This window comes from Astyanax mexicanus, chromosome 18 (genome assembly GCF_023375975.1).
Source record: "Astyanax mexicanus isolate ESR-SI-001 chromosome 18, AstMex3_surface, whole genome shotgun sequence".
In the NCBI taxonomy this organism is placed as follows: Eukaryota; Metazoa; Chordata; class Actinopteri; order Characiformes; family Acestrorhamphidae; genus Astyanax; species Astyanax mexicanus.
Window position 1 is genome coordinate 27906290 of NC_064425.1, and position 12704 is coordinate 27918993.

The 12704-nt window shown below is 38.9% G+C and overlaps 1 protein-coding gene across 2 annotated transcripts in view; it reads right to left on the reverse strand.

The window, feature by feature from the left end:
* robo2 (roundabout, axon guidance receptor, homolog 2 (Drosophila)) overlaps positions 1–12704 on the reverse strand; it is a 655443-nt gene that overhangs the window by 104895 nt on the left and 537844 nt on the right. For both annotated transcript variants that reach the window (XM_049467120.1, XM_049467121.1), the window contains exons 6-7: positions 6776–6912; positions 2509–2520 (exon numbers count right to left, since the gene is read on the reverse strand). In XM_049467120.1, coding sequence (XP_049323077.1) covers positions 2509–2520; positions 6776–6912 — 149 coding nt within the window. The remainder of the gene's footprint in view (positions 1–2508; positions 2521–6775; positions 6913–12704) is intronic.

A 12704-nucleotide genomic window follows, 5' to 3' on the forward strand; every position in this document is an offset into this window, starting at 1 on the left:
CCTTAATTACCCAGATTTTAATTTAAGACCTTTTAAGACTTCTTAAGCACCTGCAGGAACTCTGCTTATGTCGCTTTTTAAAGTTTATAATTGGGTAAAATTTCGTAACTTCCTGCATGTAGTAGATTTGTGTGTTTTTGTTTTCTAAAGCGTTACAATGAAACAATAGAACATCATTAAACAATTATTTACTGTATACATTTGCTGTAAAAATACATTTTACTGTACTGTTTAGTGTTTATACATTATCACCTTCAAAAATAAGTACATATTCTCCACATTAACACTTACACTACAGTAACAAAGCAGATTCTAATAGTCCTGTACCTCATAATGAGGCACTGCGCTCAAACGCCCCTCCTGGAAGTGAATACAGGTGGACAACAATAACGATCCTCCGAACCACCTTAACAGATGGAGCGGCGTTTAGTGACGGTCCAGATTTCCACCGCTGTCATGCCGCCCACCGTTTACAGCACAAAGCCTGCCCGAGAAACAACACAGCCACTTCATCTTAATTTCTAAAGGAGCTTTTCCACCCTCATCACAGCTGCTAACAGTCAAAGGAGGCGGCGACAGAGCGTCTGATTTATGGAGCCGCGTTTGCCTTTGTGCGGCCGTACCCGTCTACGAGTCGAACGCGCTGAAGGAAGTTACAGATGGCTCTAGATTTACAAGGCCCCGATCTGGCTTCTGAGTGCTTTAAACAAACAAGGGAGTTACTCACATGGACAATGAGCACAAACACACAAAAAACAGACACACACAGACACACACAAATAGTCTATGATAATATACTAACAGATTTAACTGACAAACTTAGCATACTAGACCTAAGCTTAAAGGAATACTCTTCTTTAATCTAAGTATCAACCAATGATATTGTGAGTGTGAATTTGTAGCAGATGGCTGACTACCACACACACATTCAGAATCATTTCATTAATAAGTAAATAACGTGTTATTTTGATAAAGTTGAGGACTTTTGAGTTTAAAGTGTTCAAAACTCCCTTGAATTGCAATTAGCAAAACCTACCGAACACTTAAAAGAAGAATCAGTAATAAATGTGAGCAAAGATGATCCAATTTCCAAACACTGGATAAAGAGTTTTCTGCCCGTCCCGCTCCTTCTCAGATGCAAAGCTTACGTGCGTTGCCAGATTGACACACAAGCCATGACAAATCTTACTCTGTAGCTGATCAGTAAATATATACAGTATGTTTCAGTGTTCAAAATGTCCAAAATCTCTACTATGCTAGTGGTGGTGGTAAATTACTCAGCTATGGTTAACGAACCTTACTGAAGCTTAGTGATTACCTGTTCAGCAGGAAAAAAGCACACTCACCCATTTCCATGGCTGCAGCACACTTTTTTTTGGCATTCTGTTGTCTATACATGGCTAACCCTGATGAATGCCTGAGTGCCAAAAAATGTTGCTTATTTGTTTATAAATTATTTTATATCTCTAATAAATCGGAAATTCCCCAGTCAACAAGTGCTGCTGTTTTTTTTTTTGTTTTTTTTTTTACTATTTTTGGTCTATACATGGCAACCCTAAGTGAGGAAATGGGACTGAGGTAATGGCAGTGGGAAAGCTCAGAGGTTAAAACCTACAAAGACTCATGTGACATAGCCTACTGCACAGTTTAAATAAGAACACTGCCTTGAAACTTTATATATACATATTTAACCTACAGTAAATACCACAGCTATGAAGAAACACTGTCTCTGTGAAAAACACATAGTAAACGGAGTCGTGTAGCTGCGAATAGTGAACACAGCACAGACCACATGTGTAAACAGCATGGGGCAGAAAGAGTGTGTGTTCACAGCTGTGGGAAATAGTGTTAGTGATAAAGTAGCTTCACACTGCACAGGTATACACGCTGGAATACTGAATCTTCTCCCTATATATATATATATATAGTTAGTTTTCTTGCTTTCACATCAGACAGCTCTGACAAATCAAAGGAGATAATGTGCTTGTGTGATTTATTGGTGCGTATTTTGGTGCATTTAGGTTTATGCCTGTGTGAAACCAAACCAAACAGAGGGAGAAAACAATCCAAGTAAAGAACTCATCAACTGATTAGGAACAAAAAATTAAACTACAGGTGTGAAAACACCCCAAGAATTAATTAAATCTACAACATACAACACAAGTACAAACATCTCAAGCTTTCTGTGAAAGCATAATTTAAAAACAGAACCAGAATCAAGTGTTGATTAGTAGATCTTCAGCAGGTTAGTAAGGTATTAAAACATCTACTTGACTAGTTACTCAACTTTAGAACTAGAAAACTAGCAGGGAGACTAGAGCAGGACCAGAAAGCAGAGCCTTCAGCTGCTACTGAGACCAGGAAGCAGAACATGTGTGTTTTTTTTTGTGTTTTTGTGTTTGTGTGTTGGTGTGTGTGTGTGTGTGTATGTGTTTGTCTATACATTCTAGGAAAGGAAAGAGCAGAGGGCCTTCATGCAATGGAGTATCCAGAATGATGGGTACTTACCCACGGGGCGAGCTGTGGTGGACACACAATGGTGGAGTGGACAACAAACAAACACACAAATAAACAAAAACACACAAACAAAAATAATAATAATAATCATAATCATAATCATAATTGACACGGACAGAAACGACAAGAAGAAGAAAAATAACACAGACACAAAAACAGAAGGAGAATGGACGGAAAAAAGAAATCAGAACAAAAGAAATCAGAACAAAAGAAATCAAAGTTAGGATGAACAATGACTATGTCGTGTTGGGATACACAACTGCAGCACAGCATTGGCATCAGGCGCAGGACTCAGTAGCAAGAGTGTGGAAGAGAGAGGGTGTCAGAATCTCCAAAATCAATACGGTGTGCTTCACACTAGTCTAGCACCTCCTTGTGGTGATGTAACAGGAATACACTGGTCATCATGACTGGAGCTGGGCAAATTACTTTCAGCACGCTTTGTGGGGATGAATACTTTCCAGTATTCAGTATTTAGGGCTCAAATGAACCAAATACAAATTTATGATTCACAATGAATTGGACTAGAAGAATTGCTCCAAATTAATAAAATTAAATATCGTTTACACAGACTGAAAGAAAAGAAGGCTTTCCTTATTCTGTAAAGTTGCCATTTTATCATTTGCCATTAGCTTGCCATTAGATTGAGGCACCTGTAAAAATATACATATACACTGACATGCCAATGTCAGTTATGGCACAGGAACTAGAAATTTTGTACCATGACTTTTGCCATGTCCCATGTTTCTACTTCTTTTTTCTAGTTATTATAATAAAAAGTGTGTATGTGCTGTGTGTTGTGTAAATGATTCAGTATAGAGTGCAGTAATATGATCTGTTCCAGTAATGTTTTAAGCTTAGTTTATTTCCATTATTTATTTATTTATTTATTTTTTCAGTTATTTTTTTTACAATATGCATTTTTTGGGGGGCTGTTGATACACCAAGCAAATGTTTTATTTTATTAGTTATTATTTATTATTATTTTTTAGTTCATTTGTTTTCCTTAAAATTTTGTACATTGGGTTCTGTACCATTACCAGTTACTGACTGGACATGAAGAACTTAAAAGGCAAAAATAAAGGGTAAACAATCAGGGCTTCCCCATATATATATATATATATATATATATATATATATATATATATATATATATATATATATATATATATATATATATTTGATTTTACCAAATTGAAAACCTCTGGAATATAATCAAGAGGAAGATAGATGATCACAAGCAATCAAACCTCAAGTTGAACTGCTTGCATTTGTGCACCAGGAGTAAAGGCATAAAGTTATCCAAGTAGTGTGTAAGACTGGTGGAGGAGAACATGCCAAGGTGCATGGAAACTGTGATTATTCCACCAAATATTGATTTCTGAACTCTTTATTAAAATTATATAAATATAAATCTGTTTTCTTTGCATTATTTGAGGTCTGAAAGCTCTGCATATTTTTTTGTTATTTCAGTCAATTCTCATTTTCTGCAAAGTAAAGTGGTCTCTTCATTTTTTCCAGAGCTGTATATACTGTACATACCAAATGCATTGTCGTATATTAGGAAAATATCAGAATATTAGTACATATCAGCTACTGAATTGAATCCGTGGTGCTGCCCAGCTCTAATTACGATGCGTTACTCCGGTGATTTATTTTTTATGGTGCAGAACGATGGTCAATTTTGATGGCTCAAGCCCTGAGACTGTCATAATTCCTCCTCCCTGACAGACATTCCCCCTCACGCCATGTCATTAAAACGGGATGTGGGGCGGAGGTGGAGTTCTGCGGCTCTTCACGGCCTTGCTATTGAATCTGCTGCACCGGCATTAATGACATATATACACCCGGCTTTCAGAGAGGAAGAGGCACAACACATACATCACTGTGGAGAGCGAGGGAAGAGGTGAGAGAGAGAGAAAGAGAGAAGGGAAAAAAAGAGGTGGAAAGGGGACTGACAGGAAAAAAATATATATACAGTTCATAGAGAGAGTGGGGGGCGAGTCAGGGAGGCAGAGAATGAGAGAAAAAAACAGAAAGAAAGAAAGATAGGAAAAGGAGGAGGAGGAGGAATACAGACAGACAGACAGACAGACATATAGTTCATATTTTTAATGCAGAAGGTGCTTGAAGCTTGTGAAGGCAGCGGCCACACTGACATTAGTCTAGTCTCCTCAGTCTCTTTATTAGCCAGGCTGGTGGGCTTCGCTAATGCACCTCCCACCCTTTAACCCCTCCGCTCTGTCCGCTTTAGCTTAGCTCTACTGTGTGTATATATATAAATCCCCTATTCAAAAGGCCTGAAAATTGAAGTCGACCCCACATGTTGGCATGCCTCCCTTCTGGAACCTTCCAGACCCCTTTAATGCTCTCTGTGGAACACCTAAGCAATTTGATTTAATGTGAGGAGAGAGAGAGAGAGAGAGAGAGAGAGAGAGAGACGGGAATAGCGAGGGAATGGGGGGGGCGAGTGAGGGTGGGCCGGGGTGAGGGGGGAGAGTAGATTAAGGCAAAATGTTTTTATTAACCTTGCGCGGCACTGCCGTGCACGGCGAGGTCGGTCTGCACCAGTAAGCTGTGAAATGGCTTCGCTGGTTTGTCCCAGAGAGCCACAGTGACTTAGAGTGGAGATACGGTGTTTATGTGTGTGTGTGTGTGTGTGTTTGTGTGTGTGTGTATACAGTATTTGTGTAGTTGGGGATTGGTGAGGGGGGTGGGGGGGATTGGGGGTGAGTGAGGTGGCCTCCATTCCAGTGATATTAATAATAAAACGGATTCATAGACAGGGCAGTGGCGTACTCCCCAGCCCCCTCTAAGCACTTCAGGGCTTCATTTATGGACGTGTCAGAGATACTGCGGCTCAGTTAGAGAGGCTTTCGTGCGTCTGAGTGAGTGAAGGCTGGATCTGACTGAATCAGAGCTGAGAGAAATAAACAGATCTAAAAGCTGAAACACAGGATATGCAGGCTGTGTACACTGCGTACCAAAAGTCTGGGGACAACTAGCTTCTTAAATAAACTGTTGTTTTTCAGTAATTTAACTTACTGGTATTAAATACAAGTTTCAATATCATTCTGGTAAATACAGTACTGAAAACAGTGCTATAATGGGAATTTAAGACAAACAAAGGCATCCAATTGTTTTTTTTTGTGTTTTTTTTTTTAAGTTTTTGCTGTTTGAATGACCGGTAATATAAAATTTGGCTTTCACACTATCATTCAGCTGAACTAGGTAAAGAAAAGAATCTGCATGACTGTAAAAGCAGGATAGATATACCTACATCTCCACCTTTATCCCACTGACATTATGGTTTTGAACAAATGGGTTCTTCTAGGGTTTTTTTTTTTTTGAAGACACTGTCATCATGTACAACTGCCTTGTACAAAACCCCTTTAAATATTTCAATGGTACTTTGCTTGATTTTACAGATTTTTTTTTAATGCTGCTATTATGCTACAAAAAATAATTAAGGAACCAGACATACACTGATTTGAAGCATCTTATATCATAAATCTATTGTAATGATGTGTATGATTTCATTTGCAGCATTTATTTGAGCCAACAAGTTAGTAGCTCTGGAAAAAAAAATAAGAGACCACTTCAGTTTCTGAATCAGTTGCTCTGATTTTGCTACTTATTTTAGGTCTATGTTTGAGTAAAATGAACATTGTTGTTTTATTCTATAAACTATGGAGAACCTTTCTTCCAAACTCTCCCAAAGTTTTAAGAGTTCAGAAAGCAATATTTGGTGGAATAACCCTGTTTTTTAATCACAGTTTAATCATGCATCTTGGCATGTTCTCCTCCACCAGTCTTACACACTGCTTTTGGATAACTTTATGCCACTCCTGGTGCAACAATTCAAGCAGTTCAGCTTAGTTTTCAGAGGTTTTCAATTTGGTGGAATGAAAGAAACTTATTTATTTTTAGGTGGTCTCTTATTTTTTTCTAGAGCTGTATACTGATCAACATCAATACATTTAGCCATGTGTTGTCTTCCAAAGTTTAATGGTGTCTGAAAAAAAAATGTGAGTATGAAATGAATAGAGAAAATCAGAAATCTCATCAATCTCAAGGTTTAAAAGTGTCCCCAAGCTTTCGATGGACAGTGTAGCTACTGTGATAAAATGTCAGGAGGCTTCAGTCAAGTAAGAGAGATGTTTTTTTGTTGTTTTTTTGAAGCAGAATATCCTTGGCTAGTGTTATAATAAGGCCTTCTATACAGTGAGGTATGAGTGCTAAAGCAGTGCTGACTCACCTCTCACTGTGAGTGTAGCCGAGGCCTCCAGTTTGCCCACTCGGTTCTCCGCCACACAGGTGAACGTCCCCTCATCACCTGCTGAAGCCTTCTTTATCCGCAGAACATAATCGTCCTTGTCATACCGGATATCATACCTGCAACACACACAACCAAGAAAATCAACATTTATGATCATACACTTTTAAAATAAAGATGCTATGTAGGGTTATTTTAGAGAAACTAAATATTGTGTTTAATAATTTGTGTTAAATAGATTTTTATCCCATTCTCAGTTACCTTACCCGCTCATTAGGACACCTTCTATCACTAGGATATACAGTATATTAAGTCCAATTAATGCTAATGCAGCATCACTGGGTAGCCCAAGCATTCTGAGGAAAGTGCCAGATCCCCAGCTCTCTGATACTTCAACTAACAGACACCTCAGTCAGCCAGCAGCACACTAGGCGTGATGTGGGGAGGGAATGCCATTGCCCAACCCAGAGAGAGCAAGCTCAATTGTTCTCTCTCAGACTCCGGCTGCTGATGCCAAACAGCACACCTCACAATTCAACCCAGCCATCCTCTGATCATAGTAACACTCTGCTAGACCACTCAGAGACCAAAATGCTTATAAAAAAGCACTTTTATGGCACTTTTTTAGAAGTGCTTTAATTTTTAAGAGTGTAGATAAATAGTAAAGCTATCTATTTCTAGTTAATGTTATCAAAACAATAATAGAACCTCATTTCAAGCTACCCAACAAGCTTATTCTAATGTAAATGACTGCTACCCATCCCGCATGCTAACAACGCTGGAGACGAGAAGTCAAACGCTGCTCTACTGAATCAAAGAAGGGTTAACACAGAGCTTCATTCAACATCATCAAGAGCGAAACAATGTTCAAACAGCACTCGCTCTTCTTTTCACTCGGCTGGGAAGATGCTAGATCAATTATTCAGCAATGACACACTGCAGAGAAGGAGAAGGCTTTCAGCTGGAACCTGATGCTTTCAATATTTATGAGGCATCTGCTGGGGCTGGGGTATGTATATATATATATATTTGTGGTGTGTGGGTGAGTGGGTGTCAGGATAACATACAAAAGGCATATTCTTAATATATCTGAAGCAAAAGTGCAGCCTGATTATGCAGTTATTATTGTATTACTGTATTTATAAGAAACTGAGGTAAGGGTGAACATATGGTTCCTTAAAGATTAAAGAAGCACCTCTGAATTTTTTTTAAGGTAGACTGAAGCGGATATATCTGTTGAGAATTCTTGATTACCAAAGACAATGATTTTGAGATGTTTTTAAGTGGGTAGAGAACAGATTGTGTCAGATCAAAATGTATTTTAACATTAAACATAAATCGCATTCTTGCCATTTCGCATCAGAAGCACCCAATTGGTCCAGAAACTAAAAATATGCTTTCTACAATAAGTACATAAACTAGTTTTAAACATTAAATTTAATGAGAATTTGTATCTGGCTCAGGTTTATGTCTGGACTGGCTGTAGAAACTTTTGTCTGGGATTCCCACAGTATTGTTTTCAATCAACTGACTGAAAGAGTGTAATGTTGTCACATGACCAGTAGATGGTACGAGCAGTGACTCTATATGAGGCCAATAAGTCAACAATTTGAAAAATTAAATATCATGGTGCAGAGAAGCAGAAATTAAATTGCTCCATATGAGGATGCAGTGTCTCAAGAAGTTAAAACTATAAAACAAACAAACAAAAAAAAACAGTCAGTAACTATTTTAAACTTTAAATAACCACTAAATTCAAATCCCAAACAAACCCCAATGCATCATGGGAGCACATTTCACTGTCACAATACACAAAATGACAAAATGTAACGTGACTTCTCTGCTATTTGGCAGTATATGTCTGTTAAAAAACAGCAACTTTCTAGCAGAAGGGGCGGTGGAAAAAAGACCACCTTTTAATGTACATTAATATTTTTTTTTTTGTATTTTACGCCATCCCCGCTGTCAGAAACTTCATATATTTTTCTTGCACTTATAAACTATATCTTACAGTGATATATCAACATAACATGGTGCTACTTCTTATTTATTTAAAGAATATTTATTATTTCATTTTTGGTTAGAAATAAAGATGTATTCCATTTTTTTTTGGGGGGGGGGGGGGGAATCATGACACATATCAATTAAAAATTTTGTAATTGTATTTTATTTAATTGTGTTTTTCCAGAGAAACAAATAGCTTAGAAAACAAAAGGAAATACTGAAAATTCAAAACTAAAACTGATTTTCTTTCACTGTATAGATGAAGCAGAATAAAGAAAAAAATATATTGGAAAAGGCTTAAATGTTAATAAATTTTAATACTTTAATGAGTCTCAATAAATAAAAGCAATAAACAAACAAACAAAAGAGACACGCCCAGTTTTAGACAGACTCCTCAACAGATTCAGCAGCAGCAAAGACAGTTCCACAGGCATTTACACAGGGAATCCAGCGTGAAGGAAACCACCCGAGCCAAAATGGCTGCGGAGAGGCATGCAATTAGGGGCAGAGCGTGGAGAAAAAGCAGGAACTGTCCAGTCCAGCACCATCCAGCCCCACAACCCTGACAGCCCTGATCTACCGCAACACTGCGGCCTACTGACAGCTAAAGGTGATGTCCCTGTGCGTGAGCTCCAGGAGGAGGAAAGTGTGCTTGAGAAGTTGACAGCTCTTGTATGTTGGTTTCCTATGTTGCTAGAGACTATAATTGGTAGTTTGTGTGTGTGTGTGTGTGTGTGTGTGAGAGAGAGGCTGGATGGGAGAAAGTGAAGCTAGTCTGGCAGCATTTGTCTGACAGTTAGACAACACACAGTCTGTGGTCTGTCATTCAAAACACTGCATTACACAAAATCGAGGGCGTCCAGACAATGCAAGCTGCAGCTCCTTCAGACCCTAAAGACAAAGTAAATCACCCCCCCCCCCACACACACACAAACCTCTGCATTTCACATTTTATAAACCTAAACACATCCCAAAACAGGCGTGAAACGACTGCTCTGAAAGCGGCCGGCCATTTTCCTGTCATATATCACGCCGCTGTAATTTGCCTGGTGTCAGCTGGAGTGTTTCAGAGGAGTTTAGAGGTGGCTGACTTGAGCCTCGCACCTTTAAGGCAGCTGAAGAGAGGCTGGATGGGCAAAACTATTAAAAGTGTAATTAGGCTGAGAGAGAGAAAAACGTGTCCCTACAGAGGCCAGGACAGACAACAGTAATCAAAGCGTCAGGTGGAGTAGAACACCCTGCCACTATCAGCCGCACAAGCACATTTCTCTCTCTCTCTCTCTCTTTCCTCCTCTCTTTCTTTTTCTCTTTATCTTGCTCTCTCTTTTTCCTGTGGACAAAAGTATTGGGATACCTGTGATATCTCACACTTCCTCCTGCTTTGTTTAAATAGCAACAGTGCCCAGGTAAATTTCTAGCGTATTGCTATCTTGCCGAAGGAAAACACAAGCGTGCCGATGGCTGAATAGAACCTAGGCAGATGTCAGCAGTCAAACGTTTATCGCTATCTTGTCAGTGAATTGTCAACAATAATAAACTAAAATAAATAAATAATAAACAGAAAACAAACAAGAAAAACATTATTCTACATCACTACACCTGCTTGTGCACCTGCTTTATGTGAATGAGCAGGACAATTTCTTTAGCTTAGTAGCGCTGGGCAAGTCCTGGTAGCTGTGCCTCTGAAATAGCAATCTGCCAAAGTCAGAGTGCACCTGGCTCTTAAAGGGAATAGCAAGTGACATGCTGATTGGTTTATTGCATGTTACAGCCAAAACACAGCCATAATTAATTAAGATAATTGTTACATGCCTTTTGCGTGTTGTGAGCCACGCAGAGGCATACTTTTCCAGTCGTTATGATAGCAAAGACACACTGACACACCCTAAATCAAGCTGCATGGTGCACAGTTGATGGTTGGCCTATAAATGGCTAAAATTGGTCCTTGGTGAAACCATATGGGTTGACCAGCTTGTTCATGCTTGTTTAATGACAAGCTGGTCAACTAGAATAACCATATTGGTCAACCAACGATTCAACAATGACTAAACTAGTTGATAGGAATGAACAAGCCTCGCCAAACTGGTTGATTAAATTGGTCAGGTTGGTTTTGCTAGAAAAAAGAAAAAACACAGCTAAACCATAGAAACCATAACCTACCCCAATTGCTCTCCAGCCCAGAGGGTTGTTGAACCCAACTGCAGAACAGTCAATCGCAAAGCAGGTAAACCCAAGAAAAAAGGAAAAAATAAATAAATAAACACACCGCTCCTCACGCGGGATCGAACCTGTGTCGTCAGGGTCGCGGTGCAATACAGTACCGCTGCCCCGCCTAGTGATCTGGGACATGGCTTGGAAAAAAAAAATGGCCTTATAAGGAGATGGGGAGCCCAGAAATGGGCGGGAAAACGAGAACGGGTGTAAACTAAAGATACGCTGAACGCGACAGAGAGATAGGGGAGGGATGTAAACAAAAGCTCGCCAGAGAGAGTTCATCATAGTTCAAACAACCTCACGAGCCAGATGTTTTATGAGTGCGGACCACCTATGCTGTTCAGGAGCTAAACTGGTCAACCAGCTTAACCAGTTTATCTATCCTGAGTTGGCCATGCTGTTTTTTTTCAGCTGAAAAAATCCTAAAAACACTTAAAGTATATGGTTAATTCCACTACTGTGCTAACAGTAAAATTTGGGGTAATTTAATTCCTGGCTAAATGCTAAAAAAAGTGCTACTTTCTGTTGGGGCTCTACTGTACATTAAGAAATATCTAGTTAACCATCATCCATCTATGATCATAGTGTAAACGCAGCACAATCAAATCAATTATGTAACCACATTTAAACAACTCTGTACTGCAAATCAAACACAGAGAGAAAAAAGCGCTAACCTTTGACTTGTAAGAGTTAAAGAATTCCAGAGGAGTCTATCATTTCAGTGCATTCCTTCACCGTCTCGGTTTGACCTCTTATGACAGAAGCTTTGAACGGCACCCAAAACAATTAGGGGACTTTTTTCCATGAACAAACACTTACTGGCTGGATTGGCGGCGGCCGGGTGTGTGAAATAAAGCTCTTATTGTAGGAGCGAGTGCGGAGGAAGAATGACAAAGCATATTTGTGGACAAGCCCGTAGCAGATAAAATAAACACAGTGATGGATCGAGTGTCCTTACTGTCAGAGCCCGAGGCAAAGTCGGAAACACAGTGAAGGCACGATGACAGTGTAATTACACACACAACACAGCACTGCCAGTACACACATGCAGCCTCTCCCACACACACACACACACACACACACAAGCCCCACTCACACGCATACTACACACACAATAGCCTCGTCTTTACCATTAGATACAGATTATTATCGGCTGTGAAACGTCAATACGCTTTACTGATTAGGATTAATCAAGAAGCCAAATTACAATTGCTCAATTATCAACAGTTTTTTTTTTTTGTATTTAGGTTAATCAAAGAATAATACATTTTTTTGGTTTGTAGCTCATCAGTACGGCGAGGAATTCTCAATAATAGAAAACAAAAGAATCTTTTATTCAGAAGCCCAATTATCAAATATCAAACAAACAAACAAACTAAATTTTTGTTTAATTAGGTTCGTAATATATATACAGCTCTGGAAGAAAATAAAAGACCACTTCAGTTTCTGAATCAGTTTCTCTGATTTTGCTATTTATAGGTATATGTTTGATTAAAATGAACATTGTTGTTTTATTCTGTAAACTACGGACATTTCTCCCAAATTACACACACACACACACACACACACACACACACACAAACACATGAGCAGTAGATGTATGTATTAATGGATGAGAGGATGCAGTTGGTTAAGTTTTTGCTGAGCAGAGGAAGAAAAAACATTAGAGAAAGCAGGGACTCAGCACAACACT